Source organism: Poecilia reticulata, linkage group LG7 (genome assembly GCF_000633615.1).
Source record: "Poecilia reticulata strain Guanapo linkage group LG7, Guppy_female_1.0+MT, whole genome shotgun sequence".
Taxonomy (NCBI): domain Eukaryota; kingdom Metazoa; phylum Chordata; class Actinopteri; order Cyprinodontiformes; family Poeciliidae; genus Poecilia; species Poecilia reticulata.
This window is the reverse complement of record NC_024337.1, coordinates 9,123,676-9,144,181: the sequence shown is the minus strand read 5'-3', so window position 1 is coordinate 9,144,181 and position 20,506 is coordinate 9,123,676. Positions and strand designations below refer to the sequence as shown.

General features: G+C 39.5%; 1 protein-coding gene across 3 annotated transcripts in view; it reads left to right on the top strand.

The window, feature by feature from the left end:
* The window catches only part of celsr3 (cadherin, EGF LAG seven-pass G-type receptor 3), a 108,210-nt gene that overhangs the window by 35,029 nt on the left and 52,675 nt on the right, over positions 1–20,506 (top strand). For 2 of the 3 annotated variants that reach the window (XM_017305689.1, XM_008413213.2), the window contains exons 4-10: positions 11,898–12,120; positions 14,246–14,361; positions 14,790–14,878; positions 15,197–15,211; positions 15,563–15,720; positions 18,865–19,028; positions 20,296–20,421. In XM_017305689.1, the coding sequence (XP_017161178.1) occupies positions 11,898–12,120; positions 14,246–14,361; positions 14,790–14,878; positions 15,197–15,211; positions 15,563–15,720; positions 18,865–19,028; positions 20,296–20,421 (891 nt within the window). The remainder of the gene's footprint in view (positions 1–11,897; positions 12,121–14,245; positions 14,362–14,789; positions 14,879–15,196; positions 15,212–15,562; positions 15,721–18,864; positions 19,029–20,295; positions 20,422–20,506) is intronic. The other variant, XM_008413214.2, reaches the window with a different exon arrangement.

The window sequence follows — 20,506 nt, the reverse complement described above, 5'->3', positions numbered from 1 at the left end:
TTGGAGCATAAGCTTGGTTTGAATTACAAAAATGTTAGGTTCAGTTAAAAATGAATCCTCTTTGTTGGGAGTCTAGACTGCATGTCTACAGAAACTTCCAAAAATGGAAAATAATCTCCTTGTGATAAACTATGACTGAATAAAACTAAAGCTCTAGCTGCTATCAGGCAGACACATCGTCTGTTCAGGTTCTGCTCAGCGTATCTGCTCTGATATGCAAGATGCTTTCCAGCTCCCATAACTTCTTTTAATTACAGTGTAAGAGCAGCAGTGAAGAGAAGCAGCTGAAAATCTCAGTTTTGTAAAATTGTAACATGTAAACCTTGTAATAATGTGACTGTCAGCTTTTACATTTTTACACTTGCTGTAAGCCCCAAAAATCCTCTTCAAGTTCATCCTACACAAGGGAAGCTAAAGTTCTGACGTAAAATTCAAAAAGCAGCTGCAATAATTAACCATCTTCAGATAACAATTGGTCGCTGCCATTAATTACAACGGGTAAATGTGTAGGAGGACCATTTATAGAAAACTGTTTTGATTTAATTTATAATGGCGCTATCTGCTGAGATCAGCCAATATGTTTTACAAAAAAAAAAAGAAACACAAAAAGCCCAAGCATCACTAAAACAGAGCATATTTCCCTAATAACATCCACAGTGGAGCTTTTTGTTTTCGATTTGGCATGAACTGCGTTATGTTCCTGTCCTTCAGCTTTGGGTTGTTTCTTGGAAGCCAACTTTACAATTGCTTCATATTCACTGGAGGCAAAAAAAAATAAAAATAATAATAATAATAAATAAATAAATAAATAAAAGTATTCTGAATAGAGAAGCTGGATGAGGAGAAGTCCTCTCTCTTTACTCACACACATTTCCTGCATAGAGAATCTATAGTGAAAGTAAAAGTGCTCACTCCATCACTTTCTGTGTTGCCAATAAGTAACATTGATTTGAGTTATATTTCCATTAGAAAGTGTTTTTTCTTGTTAACAACAACTGCTTCTTTTTAGTGTTCTCGCTGTGCTCTGGTGGTCCAGATGGCTCATAGCACTTTTTTATTTTAGAGACGTGTTGTAATAAGTTCGTTTTGTGTTAGAGGAGTTATCTGGCTCCAAAATCTAATGATATTTGCACTCCAAGAAATTTCTCGTTACTTTTCCAGCCATCAATCTTTCCATAAACTGTTCTATATGATGGGACATCCTGTAAATATGTGAGACGTTTCTATATTTAATTGATTTATTGATTTTTGCCTTGAGTGATATCTTTAGAGAACCTACTGGCTCACTGTGCAAAAATCTTATCATACATTGTGATGTATGAGGTTACGGTAACTTACGAAAACGTAGAAAACAAGAATATTTTGGTTTTTATTCATAACAGAAGTAGCATTTATCTAAAATAAAAATGCATATTCTGCATCTCTGACATAAACAGCAGTGCACCGTTTATTAGCTCTGAAAGTAGTCGGTGGTTTCAGGAAGTTCCCAGCAGACAATGAACCTTACAGGTGGAGATAAAAGCTGACAGAAAGGGCAGATATGTGATTACACTCGCTGTAACACAGGGGGCAACGCCTCACAGAGCTGAACGATACAAAGAAAAAATTCATGAGATGCAAGGGAGACGCAAGTCAGGGAGACGGAAGCGAGGATCCGCACTAAATTAGTTTGTGAAAGGATAAACTGGTGAACGGCGAGAAGAGAGGACAGAGACAGAAATTAAATCTGTTGGTTCTGCAGAAGCAATTTGTATTTTTACACCAGGGGAGGTAGAAGCACAACATAGGAGTTAGCAGCACAGAGCAAGCTGGAGAAGAAATGCGGTAGGCAGAGATCAGATTAGTTTTGGGTGTGATAAAGTAGATATGCATGTTAGACTGAGAAATCTAATCCTGCCGATAGGGAGAGGAGACGGATCCCACACAGAGAGTACATTAACCGGATGAGGCTCGAGAAGAAAAATGCTTGAAATAAGCAAATGCTACTTTTTATCATTTATAAATGGGCCGGGTTTAAAAGTCAAGACAGGAAGCGACGTGGGAAGAGAAGGATTTATAAATGGAGAAAAAGACAAAAAGGGTAGACTGTGATCTTTAACCAGGCTGGACAAAATGACAAGAGACAGGAAATCAAAGATGGACACAAAATATATTGTTTTAATAGTTTCTTTAAAATAACACATCACAAAAGCAGAGTGCACACCTGAACTCTTTGCAGCAGAAAGAGATTTTCTTTAATATTTTACTTTGAATAACAAAAACTTCAATTTTTTTTGTATATGTAAGCCAAAGATTATTCATACTTCTGTCACAGTTAGATGCTGTAGAGTCAGTCAAAAGTTTTCGTTCTGGAAGTGAGACAAGCAGCTCACAAAGGTTACATGGCATATGAGGAGGGCAGGTTCTGAAAAAAGTATCTGCTTTAATTTACATTGTTGCCAATTCTAAAATGGCCATCAATGAAAAATAAAACTATACCTTTATTGGCATTACAGCAACCAGTCAACAATTACAAAAAGAAAAAATTATAAAATATGAGTAGACAGAAAAATATGAAAGGATGGTGCACAGATTTTGGAAACAAGTCTAATATTTTGCATCATGTATTTCTGAAATTATTTTTGGAGGAGATGTGAATGTAAAGTAGCCAGAGGCAGGAATGAACACAGACGCAGAGCCAGGTGTAAAGGTTATGGAGCTAATTATGCAGCACACTGAAACTCTCTTAGGACTCCAAAAAAAATCGATGTTTTACATCAATTATTTTGATAAGGCAAGAATTTATTTCCATGTTCTATTTATTTGTTTTTTTTGTCCTTTTTATTCTGTGAATTTGAGCAAAGATTGTAAAATTCGAAAGAAAACCATTTGAGAAACAATAATTAGTTATTTAAATTTTGTTGTGGTCTAAATACAAGAATAAGTAGCTGGTCCTTGTTTATTACACAGTATTTGTGCTGTTTTTCAGTGTACAAATACCCTATTAAAGATTTGCAGGGCACAACAGTCTGACGTTTTTTAAGAGCCATTCGTGAGGAGAGAAAGTAAAACAAATGCAAACTCAATTAGTTGTAAAGCGAGTCGGACAGCTGGGAGAAAATGCAATGAAAGTGACGGCAAAAGAAATCGCTGCTGAGATAAAACGCCGAGGAAATGACTGATGCTTCAAGAATGGGAGTTAAGATTACATGTTGAAGGAAAAAAGAAGATAATTTAGAAGAAAAGCAGCTTGAATAAAATGTTTAAAGTGGGAGATGAGTTAGAAATGGAAACAAACAGCTTGAGACGACGGCTGAAGAGGAAGATGAGGGCAGCGGGTTGTTGGGAAGATAAAAACCGTTCAAAGACAGGAGAGCCAGGCACGAAAAGAGATAATGGCATAGAATGGATTCAGCGAGTGACATTCATTATAAAGGTCATTAACCGAGTGACTGATTGTGTCTCTCGTGCGTTGAGACCCGACAGCAGAGAATTAAGTGAGTGCCATCAGTTCCCAAAGCGATCCGTTTTTCAAGTAGTTGGAGGAAACAGGGGCATCTAAATACACAATAGGCACTATTTAAAATATGCATGTTGAATGGGAATTTTTTTTTTACTGCAGTGGGCATAATTTGCTGAACTAAGTGGGATAAATGAATAAAAGCGTTTGGTGAGTACAGTAAAAGAAGGCAGGGTTTGTGTTAGGAAGATAACGCTGAGAGCTGTGAGGTGCAGGTTCAGGCTCCTCCAGGGCATTTCTGGCTTCTTTTAAAAGTGGAAAATACAGATCAAAACTTTATCGAGTCTGTGAAAATTCACATAACCTTGCTATTCCTGTACCAATAAATTAGAAAGTAAGTTATCTTCAGTGTTCCTGTTTTCCAAAAGGATGAAGGATAGACTAAAAAGTCTTGGTATACTTTGGTGCTAAACACCTATATAAATTAATGTTATGTAAAAATAAAAACAAAGAAAAGCATAATTTCCTTGTATTACCATAAAAAAACACAAATATGTACTGCACAGTCTATCTTTCACGTTTCACATTTTTTTGTCATGATACATCCAAAAACAATGTATTTCTTTGGACTTTTATGTGATAAATCTTCACAAAGTAGTGCAAAAATGCAGAGTAAGAGGAGAATTACGTAAGGTTTTAGCTTTTTTTTCCCTACTGGTTACCAAATCAAATCACAACATAAGAACCATGTTAATCTGCAAAGAATATTTTGTGGGCTTTAAATGTTATACATTCATGTTCCAGTTATGAACTCTCTTTGCTTTTGCTGACGCGCCACAGAAAAGACGCCTAGAGACACGACAATGAAGAAAGAGGAGGAGAATCGCAAAATATGAATGTCATATTTAAACAATAATATACCAGTTGCTTGTTTTTCTGACATTTTCCAGTCCTGCTTTTTTTTGGGGGGGGGCAGACGAGCGTCAAGGAAGCCATTGTTTGCAGGTTTCCACAATAAGTCGAGTCAGCAAATACGTGCAAGAAGGTTCGGTGATCAAACTTTTTGTCCTACATGCAGGCTCTGTTCAATTTCTGAATGTGCAAAGCTTGTTTGAGACACACCAGAAAATACCTGTTGCTGTAGTTGAAATAAAACAAAGTTCTACAAAGTGCTGATGAAGCGGGACAGAGAGTTTTTGCACGACCCATGACCCTTACCTTTCACCTTACAGTTGTGCTCTCATAAAATCACATAAAATACCTTGGAATGCCTGCTGGTGGCAAGAATGTGGACAGGTTGTGGGCGCATGGTTATTTTTGCAAGGCGTTGTGCCAGATGATACTTTTACCGAAACTGATTTTGAACGATAATATTAACTTAACCCGGACCAGATGCTTCTTCCTCTGTGCTTTTGTTTCTTCAAGTCTGACGAGTCATTCTCAAGAAGGCCATCAGATTTTACAAACAAAGCCCCGAGATTTGAAAGGAATAAATTGGCATTGCACAAAGACCCACCGTAGTGGTGAGATCACCGCCACACTAATAAATAATGAAGTACACTATACCAGGCTGTTTGACAGCAGCTCTCCTTTGGATGACACATCCCTGAGATGATCAGTCTGCAGGCTGACGGCTGGCCAGTGTCGTTTCATGACATCATCTCTATTTATGCCTCTCGGCTCTGATTCCCGTCGAAAGGGCGCACCAGACTGTGTTTATGGTTATTGATTTTATACATCAAAGTCGCAGCCTCATCAAACGGCGCCTGTGTTTTACTTACTTCTAGCCAAAACATTTGTTCCAGTTTTGTACGGCGTACTTTTGGGGGGGGGGTTTGCAAGTTTTTTCTGCTTGCTTGCGGCGCAGCGGTTGAGAATGTTTTGTCCCACCCTGAAAAATGTGAATCTTTGCATAACTTTGTTTTAAATGAGTAGTTAAAACACTACATGTGGTCCAAGCTTCGTAAAGACCCACAAGTAAGGAAGAGCAAGTGCATTAGGAAGGAGTAGGGGGAAGCAAGTGGGAGCGTGCTGGCCTCTGGGGAAGCACCATGTGTTGGGCTGGAGGAAGAAGAGGAGGAGGAGGAAGAGGGCGATGGGGCGGAGTGAAGCAAGATGCCGCGGGGGGGTGGTTGAAGAATACCCGCTTTGATGAATAAAACATCTGCGTGAATGAAGGGGCGGTGTGAATGCATTAAGGCAGGCACAGAGGAAGAAAAGGGGAAAAAAAGAAAGGGTGAGATTTGGAGAGATAGAGAGAGAGAGCGGGAACAGAGGGAATTGTAGAAGGACGTAAGAAAGTAAGAAACATGAGGATGCAGGGAGGGAACGTGAGAACATAACATTAGATTAATGAAGCAATAAATCCAAACTGGGAGCAGAAAACTAATCTGAGGTCTTGATATGTTTCTTGAATTCTGGACAAGGTGTGAGACTCGCACAAGCTGGATTGTGCAGTGAAAACGTAGATGGGATACATGGAAATATTGAGCTGAAATGAGATTCTCATGCTGAACACGTTGATGTAGCTGGTTAGTTAGTTAGGCTATATGCAAAGGTAGCTAGCCTGCACTTAGCAGCTTAGCACTCTTAATTTATTAACCGTTGTTTAAATCAGGGTAACTGCTGGTAATTTAGCTTTGGTATAACTGTTTATGTTTTTATATATGTATTTTTTTGTATGTAGAAAAGCGTTTTGGTTCCAATAAAGGATTTTGGAGTCGAAAGTACAGAAAAGCTTTGGTTTTGGTTCCAAAAAGCATTTCTATTATAGAAGAGCATTACTCACTGGTTCACAAATCTGGAGAAAACACCAATCACTCCAGCATTTATTTTAGGATCAGAAGACTTTAAACTGTAACAAAAATTAATAAATAAACCATAACTTCTTAAAATCTTATATACTTTGGTGCTAAACATCTGTGTAAATTAATATTAAGGAAAAAAAACAACAAAAAAAAACACTTGAATTACTATAAAAATATGCTTTGTTTACTCTGTTTCAGCTTAAAACAAAATGTATTCATTTTACCACAAAAACAATATGACACATTGACAGTTTCAACAATGAGCTGTACTCCTTTAGCTTGCAGATCACAACTGCTTGTGTTTTTCACGGCTTGAATACTTTTCCCAAACGGCCAAATTGATCTGCTTGAAAGCGAGGAAAAACGATAGTAGCTGTCTTTTTCAGCCAGCTGACCAGCAGTGTACAACAACAGCCTGAGGACGGGGGAGTGCTGTATCACTCTTTGTTCCCATAGCAAACAGTCAAAGAGTCACATCAAATGACTTAAAACCATCAAAACGGTCTGAGGCCGTTTCCATAAACCTGCTCACACCCAGTATAATGTAGCGTTTATCTATATCTAAACGCACACACCCACCCACACACACACACACACACACACACACACACACACACACACGCACACACACACACACACACACGCACACGCACACACACACTAGTCTTCTCTCTTCTTCTTTGTGCTGCTAAACATTTTAAGCGACCCAATTACAGTCAATGGAGCTGTCAAACTGCTTTATGTTTGTTAAAACCTGGGACTGCCAAAGCAGTTATTAGTGGCAGTGAAGTGGAGTAAAAAGTTTAATGATCCCACCTGACATGTTGCTGTAATGTTCCCCGTTTGCCTTCAGTAGGGCTTGTCTGCGTGACGCGTCTCACTCTATATGCTCTTCTTTGTTCGGCTGCATGTTTCTATTAAATGCCACCTCGCCTGCGTGGCTGTGTGGGCGTGTTCGCTTCCATTATGGTATGCTCATTAAAAACCATCTGTGCATGCAGCTTATGTGTGCTTTTTTTTTTTTGCATGAATTTCAAAGTGCTTTCTTGCAATAGGACTCCCACTGTTTTGTAATCGCTTGACCTTTGTGTCCATCTGCATGAGGAACCCCACACCATTTCACTACTCTCGTGTTGTGTGTGTCGCGCTGCTGTTGATCAGTGGGAGCCTCGATGGAGTTAACGCCTTATGAGACAAGAATTAAACCCATCTTTGATTCAGTCTGAGAAACTATGTCTGCTGGTTTTCTAACTATAATCACAAGGTATACATTCCTCTGGATGCGGATTTCTGTTTGTTCTCTTTTTGATGTTGTGCATCTGCACATATGTTTTATTTTTTGCCTATTTGACTGTCTTCCTTCAGCCAATTTATTTTCTGTCTGTCTGTCAACTTGAGCTCAACTCTGTGTGCATAATAAACAGTGTATGTCTGCGTCTGTGTGTGTGTGTGTGTGTGTGTGTGTGTGTGTGTGTGTGTGTGTGTGTGTGTGTGTGTGTGTGTGTGTGTGTGTGTGTGTGTGTGTGTGNTGTGTGTGTGTGTGTGTGTGTGTGTGTGTGTGTGTGTGTGTGTGTGTGTGGATGCGTTTGTAGTTGTCTGTGTTAAGGTCTCACCTCACGCATAATTCATGAGTATTAATGCGTATTTATTTATTTTAATATTAATGAGAGGGTCTCTACGGATGAGCGGTTGCTGCAAACAAAGGCAGGAATATGGAGTGGTGGTTCTCCCAGTCTATATACTTATTTTTTTTTTCAATATCATTGTTTCCCCGTTGTGTGCACTCACAGGCGAGTGTAGACTTAACCTGCGATGACCGACGGTACGAGGGAAGGCAAAACACGGCCAGACAGATGTGATCATTCTGAATCGTCCCCGGGTCGTTGTAAGCTGAGCTGGGATTGTGTCTGAGTGTCTCTCTGTATGGGTGAGAGCGTTCGCACCCCCCAGGGGGGGTTGATGCAGCCGCGGTGTGAAAGAGAGAGTGCTTGTCAGCCAAAATCGGGAAGATACGGGCCCGCCCGGAGCCATGGCAAATTAAGTGAGGCGGAGAAACGGGGTGATTAAAAGCAGAGTGGACAAACTGCGAGAGAGTGATATATGGAAGAAAACGCGGCTCGGATTAAACGGCGAGAGCCTTCGAGAAACAGAGATCACTTATTAATTGATGAGATCAGATGGGTGCTAACAAATGCAGCGGGTTTATTATATTGTTTTTACACAGATTTGATGCTTTATACTACCAAATATTAACACCCTGATAAACTTTTTCACATTTTTATCTTGTTCAAAAACACAAACTTCAATGATTTATTGGGAACATTTTGGTGATGGACTCAACAAAAAGAATTGACACGTTTGATCTGAATCATCACTTTGTAGCTCAGATTGTTTGTTGTTGGCCTCGTATCTTCTCTCTGTTGGCAGAAACAGAATCCCCACAACATCATACCACCTCCATCGTGTTTCAAAGTGGGCAGTGTGTGTTCAGGGTGGTCAAAGCATAGCATTTGGGCTAAGCTGTGCTTCTGCTTGTTTGCTGCATCCCAAAGGTGACTCGTTGCAAACTACAAACAGGACCTTCAGAAGTGGGTTCCGTCTCTCTCTCTCTCAACACTCTTTCAAAAAAGGCGAGGTTTGTGAACACACCGCTAACAGTTGTCCCGTCAACAGACTGGATTTCTTGAAAAGTGAAATGGTTCAGAAGACATTTGCAAGGAGAAATCATGGTTCGAATCAACAGGAAATGATCAAGAGTCCAGCGAATACTTGCTGACTGCAGAGATTGGAGAGAAATGACACGAAGCAGCTGAATGTTCTTGTAAAAGCTCCAAAAGCTTTAGAAATAACAGTGTGCCATTCGATTTGTCCTGTGTCAGACAGACTCCGTATCAACATGTGAATCAGACATGACTTTGTGAGCTCTTCCAGCCTTCCTCTCGGTGTGTTCCTTTGAGTCGCCCTGCAGAATCTTTATGCGTTTCCCAGAATGTGTGTTTTTCCACTGCATGTGGGATGGTGGTCTGGAAGTGGCTGTGTCTTGCGTGTGTCGTGTCAAATTTACATCTAATTGATCACAGGGAAAGGTGAGGACTTTTATTGACTCACAGCTGCAGTGCTGTATGCGTGCGTGCGCATGTGTGTGTGTGTGTGTCTGTGTGTGTCCCTGTAAAGATGTGAGGTCGCTGCCAGCGGCTTCTCTGGCATCTAAAAGCAGCGAAAACAAAGTGCCAGCAGAGACAGTTACATGATCAAACCCGACAGCCTCGAGGGCAGGGGCAATGATCCATGTATGTGTTGATGTGTGTGTGTGTGAGGTAGAAAGAGAGGGAAATAAAGTGTTTATGTCCGTTTCGGATATAAAATATATCTGCATTGTGTTAATTATTGATGTGTTAGCAATTTGGTTTGGTTTTGTCTGGTATCTCACTGTCTGTGTGTATTCTGGGGCCGTCAGCAGGTTCTAAAGTGGGTCCTCAAGGAGCCATCTGTCTTTAGGCTACTTTCAAACTCGTCTGCTCTGCCGATGTGAGGGGGCAGTGTGTGTGGGTGTTCTTTGTGTGCAGCTGCTAAATGTCAGACAGTGTGTGTGTCCAAATGCGCTCAAGGAAAGGTGAAAAGAGAAAGTCAATGTGCTTCCCTATGTACCTATTTCTGCAGTGCTTCTGTTTGCGTGTGTGTGTGTGCGTGTGTGTGTGTGGGACCAAGAGGGGCTCAAACTTACAGACTAGCACTTTCTTGACTCGCAGCCAAATTTGTGTTTATTCCCGTCTACAGATTTGTTCATGCTGTTTTTGTTTTGCCACCCAGTTCCAAAGAAACAGAAAAATGTTTCTTTCTCTTTTTATCCTGCAGAGACGCAGCTTCAGCTTCAAACGGCCTCAGAATATCTCATGGCTTTAAGGAGGAAACTTTCAAATGTAATTTTGATTTCTTTTGAAAGGAATGGAAAATATTAGCCTGATGCTACCGCGGCTAGAAATTAGCATAGCTTCATCCATTCTCTAATCAAAGAGGAATGGACATTTTTTAGCATTCTGATAAACCACTGCCATACGTGTTAAATAATAATAAAAACTCCCATGTTGGAAAACCTTCTTTAACTCATCAGAAGGTTTTCAAGTCCCACACAGTATTTGATGATCCACAGAGCAGCAGAGAGACTGATTAGCTGATTGCATATCTGAATTTCTCTGTTTTCAAAACCAAAAGACATGATCAATTTCCCGGGTCTTTAGGAGCTTATGAACCGCGGAATATTCAACATTCACGCCCATGTGGCCAGAGTAACATGTTCAATAACAGGATCTCATGGCATAGTCATTGAGAGGAAGGTGTAATTTGTTTTTTCCACGTGGGTGGTTTTGGAGAAGGTTGGACAGGTTGGTGCAACGTTTGCAGTATTACAGGCACTGAGAAGGTCTTTCTTGTTGAAAACATTAAACTCCAGATTTTCTGGTCTGTCTTCACTCTGACTGACCTTTTGTCTTTTCTGGGTCACGACTGAAGAAAAGGGATCATGAATCCCTATGTTGAGATGCTCCATTGTGCTGTTCCACATTGAAAGAAGTGAGTTGAAATCATTTGGGTAAAATCTGATCAGGATGAGCTGATGATGCTAGTCATGTTTCCCCATAAGACATTGTGACTGGATACATCTTTCACCAGATGTTTCTGTCATCAGTCAGTAGCTCACCCTTCTGTTCGATAACAGGAACACATATTAACCAAGTGGGCTCTTCTTTTCTCTAATTAGTGCTTCCTCCACCCGGCAAAACCAGCAGGTGAACTCTTGTAAATAGCTTTACCTTCATTTTCCCCCAATTAGTAAAATAAATGTCAAGTGTTTGGTGCGGAGAAACGACCAACCTGGTTTATCACTGCTTGAATTAAGAACTTTTTTAAAAGCCTGTCTTTCCTCTCCTTACCATAAACCCTTCGTATGTAAGTCAGTTGCACTCAGTGCCTTTTATTAAGGATTTCTATATGACTGGTTTTTGAAGAGACAAGCTCTGACTTTACTTTACTGTGTTTAATGTTCATGTCTTTAAAAAAGGAACATATTAAAGTTTTTTTGCACAAAATGAAAAAAAAAAAAAGGTTGATATAAATCATTAGGAGCCCATAATAAATCCATTAACTATTCCCCTGAAGAGTGTGACTAAACTTCGGACAGGTAGTATATAATAATCCAGCTACACGTTTTTCAGGATTAGAATACATTTAATCTGCTATTCTGACCCTTTCTGCTGCATTCTCCCTGAGCATTCACTTAGTGCCTCATGCAGCCTCATCAGCCTCGTTTTAAAGTGTTTAATCTGAGCCACAAGTATTAACCAGAATGTTTGTCACAGAGGTAAAGATCTGCCCGTCTGAACAATGTTCGCCTAAAGCATCTGCTTTTTTCAGTGGCTTGTTTTTTTTTTTTTATCCCACTTTAAAGAAATACTTCCTGAAAAGGATCTCTGTATTTCAGGGTGTTTGTTCCTTCTTTTTTGAAACATCTAATAACTCCATATATCATTCCACAGTGTAGAAGCTCTGGTGTGAAATGAGAACTGTTTTACAGCAAATGTGTATTTTCTAGAGGTTTCATTTCAGTTGTTTCATTCGTTAACATGTAAAATGATGATTTACTTTCCTTCCTTCAGGTGACCGATGTGAGTTGGACCGGAGGCAGGGTCGGTGCGTGCCCGGCGTGTGTCGTAACGGAGGGACGTGTCGGGAGCTTTCTGGCGGAGGTTTCCGCTGCGAGTGTCCGCTGGGAGGCTATGAGCGGCCGTACTGCACCGTCACCGCCAGGTCCTTCCCACCCAAATCCTTTGCCATGTTCCGGGGCCTCAGGCAGAGATTTCACCTCTCCATTTCACTGAGGTCAGTAGAGCTTAAAGCGCACAATTAGAAAGTCTTCCTTTGTAGCTTGTCTCCTGTCTGCTCCCGTACCTCATCATCCAGCCTCCGTCAGACTGAGATGCAGAAGAATTCGTCTTTGATTCTGGCTTCCCTCACAGAGCATCTTTTCTTTTATCTATTTATTTCATCGGTATGTGAGATCAATCTTGTTACTCATCTTTGCCGACTCCCTCCATTGAGGAGGGACGTTTTCTCCACACACTTTTCTTTAACTATTCTAGCCATTGCTGGTTTCAGTAGCGTCTCCTTGGCCTCCTGTCCTTAAAATGTATGTTCTTATCTTACATCTCATTCCCGTTTTTGTCTCCTGTTCTTTAGGCTTAAACATGGGTGACCTTATTCTTAAATAAAAAGCTCGGTTATCAGAGCTGATAAGTTGTTTTTTTTTGTTTTTTTTGTTTTTCATGACATTAGACATAAATATCCAACTTATTTAATTACCAAAGGCTAATAAAAAGATTTGTTTTTACTTCTGTGAAGTAAATGAATGCATATATAAAGGCTTATGAGCTTGCCAGAACATTGTTTACTAATAAGCTACCAATTAACTATAGTTTCCAGTCTTGCTTGTCTGCTTTTGATTAACTCTAATAGTACGCTACGACCCCCACGCTCATCTGTCTGCAGCCTCTTAACATGCCGATTAGCTCTCCAAGGGAGATCTCAAGGAGTGGCCATGCAGGATTATGGGATGGTTGCCATGGGTGAAGTCATCTAACGATAGTTGCTAAGGTGATGTTGCCCGTGGGGTTGTTGCTGGCCTGGTACGGCCACCATTAGTGGTTTCTGGGAGACGTCAGTCGTTGGTGCCTTAAAGCGCTGCATCTGATTTGTTCTATTGATTTGTGGCGTCCATTTGTGTAGCGATGATAAGTGGAGGAATGAAGTTAAGGGTTAACAGGGGGTCTTTCTTAAGAAGAGACTTAATTTATGAGCTTTTAACAAATCTGTTAACGTTACTCCTTTATAGAAGATAGACCGATTGATGCTGGCCGCTCCTAGCTCTGTTGCAATAAGCGATAAATCAGTTTCCCCTGAAACATGAGATTAAGAGCTTAGAAACGGACGCCACAGTCGTAGTTTCTAAGTTTATTCGACTTTCTGTGTTTTGTGACATAGGTTAGATCTCTGTTTACAACTACAAAGGTTTTTGTATTTGTAACCCACTGTGTTAAAGTATTGGTAATTATTGCGCTGCTGAATTGAAATATGAAAACACAATGTTTTACCCTGAGGTAGAAACGTATTTACAGCCCAGTTGGAGAAAAATGTGAGTCTACAAGCTGTTTTTGTTTTGTTTTGCTTTGTTTTTTCAGACATTTTTCATTTCTTCAGCTCTGCTTGAAGTCACAGCCGACTGACGAGTTGAACCAGTTTTAGGAAAAGGAATTTATAACGACGACATAATATTTATTCATGCAGTTTTATTGCTAGTGGGAATAAGTCACTTCGTTTTGATGAGGAGTTCAAATAATGAATTTCCCCCAACAGTAATTACGCTATCTAGAAGATGTAAAGCAAGCTTCTTTGCATATGTTTGCTCCCTCTAGTTGTGTGCATCTCTGATACATTAACTCTGCAGACAAAGGTCAGGATGTTCCCTTTTTTTTCCTGCTGTTTCTGGAGGCATGTAGAGATTTGATCTGCATGCATTAAAAGATGGCACAATGACACGTCGGATGCACAAGGATGAGACTGGAGTTCATGTAGGCGAGAAATTGTCCCCAGATAAGGTTTTATGACAGATTATCTTACGTTCCATAGAAAGCTTTTCTTCTCTGTAGATTTCTACACATTGCAGCTTTTCTGTACCATAAGAAAACATTAACAAGGATTTGTAACTGTATAAAGTTTAACCTTCTAGACTTTATGGTTTATTCAGCCGTATCACACATTAATTAACTCTTAGTTTGAACACAGCCGAACCTGACCTTTAACATTGGTGGAGTTAAAAATATATTCTCTTGGGACGGTTGGGTTGTATCCAGTTAGCCTTCATGATAGTTCGTAAAACTATGATAATGTCTGTTCGCTAATACTTATTGGATGAATCATGTGTGTGTGTGTGTGTGTGTGTCTTGTCTAGTTTTGCCACTCTGGAGAAGAGCGGCCTTCTCTTCTACAATGGACGCTTCAATGAGAAACACGATTTCATCGCGCTGGAGATCCAAGAAGGACAAGTGGTCTTCAAATATTCCACAGGTACGTCATCAGCAGAGGAGTGAGGCTCTGCTCAACACTGTTTGTGTTCCCGGAAGGAAGCTTTGCGGGAGTGTAAATATAGCGCATACGTCTACTGTATTTTTCTCATAAAGCTGTAATTTTTGTTCATGCCTCATGAACATGTGCAGGCAGTTGGAAAGGAATTTCCCTGCAGGGACGATAATATCTAATTATCTGTCTCCTTGTGCCTCCAGGGAGGAAACGCTTTGAGTCAAAACAAAGATGTTGTTGAATGAAAATTCATTTATTTTGCACATAGAGTTGCGTATATCGCTGTAAATGTGCGCGTTTATTTTAATCGGGACATACAGCAGGCCACATTCAAAGTAAAGCGTTTCTGTGACGAACAGGCACAGCTACGATGCCGCCTGCTCGGGTTTAACACGTCTTCCTCCGTCCGCCTCCAGGTGAGTCATCCACTCAGGTGAGCCCCTTCCTGCTCGGTGGCGTGAGCGACGGAAACTGGCACACGGTTCACATCCATTACTACAACAAGGTGGGTTTGCCGCGCGTCGCCACCACTCCCCGTGAACCTCCACAGTTTTCATCCCTCGACTTTGATATCCGATTCCTGTCGGATGGCATAACGCCTCAGTTCGTGTTTCGCTTGTTGTTCGTGCTTCTGATATGTTGGCAGAAAAGTTTTTGGTGCTGACGGAGCACTTTGGCTTGAGACAATTTGTTTCTGCGTGCGCTTATTTTTTTATGTGGGCGTTTGCTTGTCCCCATTATTCTCCTGCATATTTGCTGCACATCTTTTTTAATTTTCTACATTGTTTTTTGTTTGTTTGTTTGTTTGTTTCATTTTCTTCAGCCGGCTACACGCTATGTGAGTATGAATGTGTGTCATGATGCCCAAAAACATCCCTCTTCCTTACATCCTGTCAAGCTTTCCCTTTTTAAAACTAAAAACCCGATGAAAAGATTAGGAATATCTTCTCCCTGCTGTTCTTTGTTTTTGCTAAATGTCTGCTTTTACTTCTTGTCACACTAACTATGATTCCCACCCACCTTTTTTTTTATTTATTACTGTAGCACAGTGTTTCTCAGTCGTGGTTCTTAGATTTAACAAGCAGAATCTGTTCTCTGTCCTGCATGTCATCCTAACTCAACTTGTTTCATTCTCTTCTAGCTCTTTGGATTGCTTTTTAATCCTGCGTATGTGAATGTATGTGTTCAGCCCAGACGCAGTTTGATCGGAGAAGCCCAGGGTCCCTCTGACGAGAAGGTGGCCGTGGTGAGCATCGATGACTGCGACACGGCTCTCTCGCTTCGCTTCGGTATGCAGCTTGGAAACTATAGCTGTGCTGCACAGGGCAAACAGACCAGTAGCAAGAAGTGAGTATATAGTATATCCTGGTATATAGATCTTTTTTGAGCCTCTCTTTATTCTCTCTTTGTTTCCCTACTTTCCTCCTGTTGCAGTTGTTTGGGTTAACTTGTGTTAGTATTTAGATTCTCGGTTTCCATTCAGTTTCTCTCTCCTTATTCTTCCTTCTCCCGGCTCTCTGCTCTGATTTTCTCCCAGCTGTTCTGCATATATTGATTTTACTCACCTGGTTTTAATGCCACAATCACATCTCTGCTGTTTTGGTAAATTGTTATAATCCCAGTGGAAACATGCACAAAGCTCCTCAGTGCCTGTTGTTAGGGTTTGATTTCTGTAAACCAAGTATTTGTGTTAATTATTGAGAAGGGTACACATAATTTTAGATTTTTCTGAAATATCAATACAAAAGAAAAATAACTTTCAAATTGTTTTATAATATTTTGTATGATGTTTGTTTTGTTTAATTTCACAAACATTTTATTTGAATGAAATAATCTTAGTTATTAATCTACTAGGAGTAAATTTGCTATATTAAGAAGTTGCTTTTAAAAAATTAATTTCTGCTCTTTGGTTATCTTTAGTTTTATGCTATTCTTGATACATTCACTGTTTTTATTTTCTATTTTTATGGAACCACAGGCAGATGTAAAATGTGACCAATAGTGAGGATTTCCACCAGAACACAAAAACCAAAGTTTTTACTTGTGAAAATATTCAGGAGTCAACTGATGCAGATTAAATTGATCTGAACTGGAATCACAATAAACTCAATGGTTTTTGGACTAAGAAATATAAACTAAGAGTCTGAACTAACTGAAAACTGGTCACAGTTTGAAACCTTTATATATCTATTTTAAGAGAATATGCTCTCCTCTATACTACCTTGATTTAAACCTCATCTGTTTAGGAACAGATTTTATTTCTGGTTCACTGACTGAAAACCTCTTAATTGCTGCCAACCCTGCGCTGTCAGTGGTGTTTGCACAAGAGGTGGCGGCGGCGTCGCACAGATAGCTTTCATTAAATATAATCTGGGACTGATCAAGGCCCTCAGTGTTTATTCAGAGGTAATTTCCACAAAGTAAAAATCCAATAAAGTTTACTGGTGTCAGCCCAGCTGGCAGTGAGCCACTAGATTAGTTTTAAAACGACTCAGCTACAGAAAGTATCCCGGTATTTGTTTAGGCAAATTTTAGGTATTTGTTGAATTACTGTTTCGTGGTGTGCTGAAAAACAATATTTCCTAGCAAATTAAAAAAAAAATAATAAATCTCAATCGTGAATTTCATAAAACTGGAAAAGCTTCTCATCACTGGTGCAAATTACTGCATTGCTTGGTATTATTTTGTTTCACCTAAAAACCTACTAAGGTTTCTAGTCAGGTTAGTGAGCACATTGCCCTCTTTCTTAGCAAACAAAAACTGGAGAAGTAAAATAATCCAGCTCAGATTTACTCTGTCTAATCTGTTAAAATCCTGCTCTGAAGCCAGCCAGAAAGGATTCCCAGGTCTAATCTTTGCAAAGAGGCAACTGAGGGAATTTTGTGGGGAAACTGAAGCAGTAAAAGCGATACTGAAGCAAAGAGATTTCCTTATTAATTATCCTTATTAATTGTCTGTCTGAATATTTCTTTTACATCTGTATATCAATGCTCTACATCGTCATTTCTGCGAACTCACGAAACCCCTTGCAAAAGTATTCACCAATGTCTCCAAATGCAATCTAATTTGGTAAATACTGTCAAACATTTCAGTAAAGGCTGTTAGAGAACATTGTTGAACAAACAGCTTCATAAAGACTGTAGAGGAGTTTTTAAATTGATAAAAAAAAAACAATACACCAAGCTTTCAGCATCTCACAGAACAAATAGAAAAGCATGGCACCAGTGCAAACTACTAACACACTGCTGCTCATTTAAAATGAGAGACTGCAAAATAAGAAGCGGCCAAGAGGTCCATTACGACTCTGGAGGAGCCGCAGAGATCCACAGCTCAGGTGTGAGAATATTTGAACACAACATATAAACTTCCATCTTTAGTAAAAAAAAAAAAAAAACACTACACACTCCATCCAAAATGTCCAAAGTGTGAAAACGTTCAAGGGGAATAAATAAATTTTTAAGGAACTGCAATCTGTTTTATGAATATATGAAATAAGATGCACCAACAGGTGCATAAAACCCAGACAGTTTATGCAGGACCAGTGGCTCAGAAGGCATCGTGCCACAGAGTGAATCTCTGTCCTCTGATCAGCCTCACTGTGTCCTGAACGCAGGAGGAAGAGGAGACTGATCAAAGACGAAGGCCGAAGACTCACTTCACTTCAACGCGTTTTTTTCTTTTCCATTTATCCATTACCAGCTCAGCCTCCTCTGATGCAGACTCCACATCCTTTGCTAATGACTCTTTCTGTTGATATTTGCTCCAGTTGTTACTTAAGCTCTCGTGTGTTTGACGCTGTGGTATCGTTTGTCTTCTTGCTTTTATAAAACATTCTCCGCTGTCTGTTTCCTGGCGTTCAGCACTTCTGGTCATAGTTCTGAAGAAGGATGAAAGCTCATTCTTCAGTAAAGATAAACATGCTGAACAGACAGCATTTTCTCAGAGCTGCCGTCAACATCTTCATCTTGTCTTTACGCTTTCCCTCTATCATTATTTAATCTTTTATTTGTTTCTGTCTCTCTCTCCTGTCCCATCCACAGGGATCCATTTTCTCTTATCTTGCTATGTTTTGATGTCCACTAACATCTACAGTTCTTCATGTTTGACTTCTTTCTGTTTCCTGCAGTGCTCCAGAGATTTGCTGTAACTCATGTTTAATCTTTTGTATGTTCACCATCTGCTTTCTGTTCTGCCTCAACTTTTCCAACACGTCTCCTCCTCGGTGACCCGAAGTTTTCTCCAAAAAGCGTCCCGGCCTTTTACATTCGTCTCTCCTGAACTCTAAATCTGGTTGTTTTTAATGTTCACCTTTGATGTCACATTTAATCTGTTGAGTATGTAAATCCCTTTCTCACATATGCACCTTTACACTTATCAGGTTCCTGATTTTTGTTTTTTGTTTTTCATTCATCTCCCTCCCACTCTTTAATTCAGATTTTATTCCCTTTTACTCATATTTTCTCTCTTTTTAATCCCCCTCTTGTTTCTTAGGTCTCTGGATCTGACTGGCCCTTTATTTCTGGGTGGAGTCCCCAATGTGCCTGACAACTTTCCCTTTGGCAGCAGGGAGTTTATCGGTTGCATGAAAGACCTGCACATTGACAGCAAGGCGCTGGATCTGGCTGGATTTATCGCTAACAACGGGACACTTCCAGGTCAGCGCTGCTACTGCAATATATTGCCTTGATGCATGAATTAATGTTAAGAAATGTAATAGATTCTTAGCTGTTTTTAATAAACAAATGACAGATGTAGGTTATTGTAATAGTTTATTTATTGTAATCTTCTTTTGAAGAAAACAGCACGCAGAATAATCCTATCTAGTTTATTTGCCTTCAGGTTTGCATTTTGTGACATCACCAGGAATTGAAATATAGCATGACTAACGATCTTAAAGCCCAGAATTTAATTACATTAAAGGATAAGGCTTCATATCCCTTATTTTGTTTAGTCTTATGCATACAGTGACTCATAGTATTTATGCCATTCAAGATGCAAAACATAAGAGAGTGACTTTGTCATTTGTGTCATTAAGAAAAGAAAATAATTTTATAAATATAGAATTATGCTTTGCTAAGTCTTTCTCTTTTGTCTTTTTAAACTCCAAAGTCAAGAAATTACCATATGTGTATAGGTATCATTTTGAAACTTTTGCACAGCACATAAGTCGCTGCTCAGATACATAAATAATCAGTTCAGTATGACCATTTGGCACTATGGCTAAGGTCAGCATGCTTTGGTCTTTACCCTTGATAAAGACCAAAACCCTGCTAATAAAATCCCCACCAAGAGTTTAAGCAGGAATGGCATAGAAATGTCCTAATTGTATCAAAAGACGAAAACAAATGCAGTAAACAAGGCCAATTATTTGACTCTTGAAAAACTGAGAAAACTACATGCTACCAAATTTTCCTTGATAGCTAATTAAAATGTTTTTTTATATATATAAAAGATGTTCTTTTATATAAACGCCTTTTATAAAAAGAAAATGTGGTTCTTTTTTAAAAAAGAACCACATTTTAAAATATTGAACACAAATACTGCTGCATTGCAGCAACATTTAAACAGACTGAAAAAGTAAAGTCCAAACCATCTAAAAGGCTACAAAAGGTCAATCAAAAAAAATTATTTCCCTTAATTTCAAACATTTTTTAGCAAGCACTTATTCAACAGACACATTCATCAACATATTGATGTAAGAATTTAAACATAATTACAAAAAAGAACAGTAACCTCATTTTCTTAATATTAATAATTAATATTAATATTAACGTCTGAAATTTAAAGATTAGTTATCAAGACTTCTTTAAACAACTAAAACAAAACATACTAATCCCTAATAATCTGCTCTGCTGCACGTGTTGCATTTCTCTGCAGGCAGTGTTTAAGGCAACCTTTTTTTATTTGTGTTGTTGTTTGCAGGTTGCAGTGCCAAACACCCGTTCTGCAAGTCCAACCCGTGTCAGAATGGGGGAACCTGCCGGGTGAGCTGGGAGACCTTCTCCTGTGATTGTCCTCTAGGTTATGGAGGGAAGGACTGCAGCTACAGTAAGAGCCTTCATCTGTTTATAACCACTTACGTGGTTATAAACCATGTAAGTGGTTTATAACCACGTAAGTGGTTTAACATGTT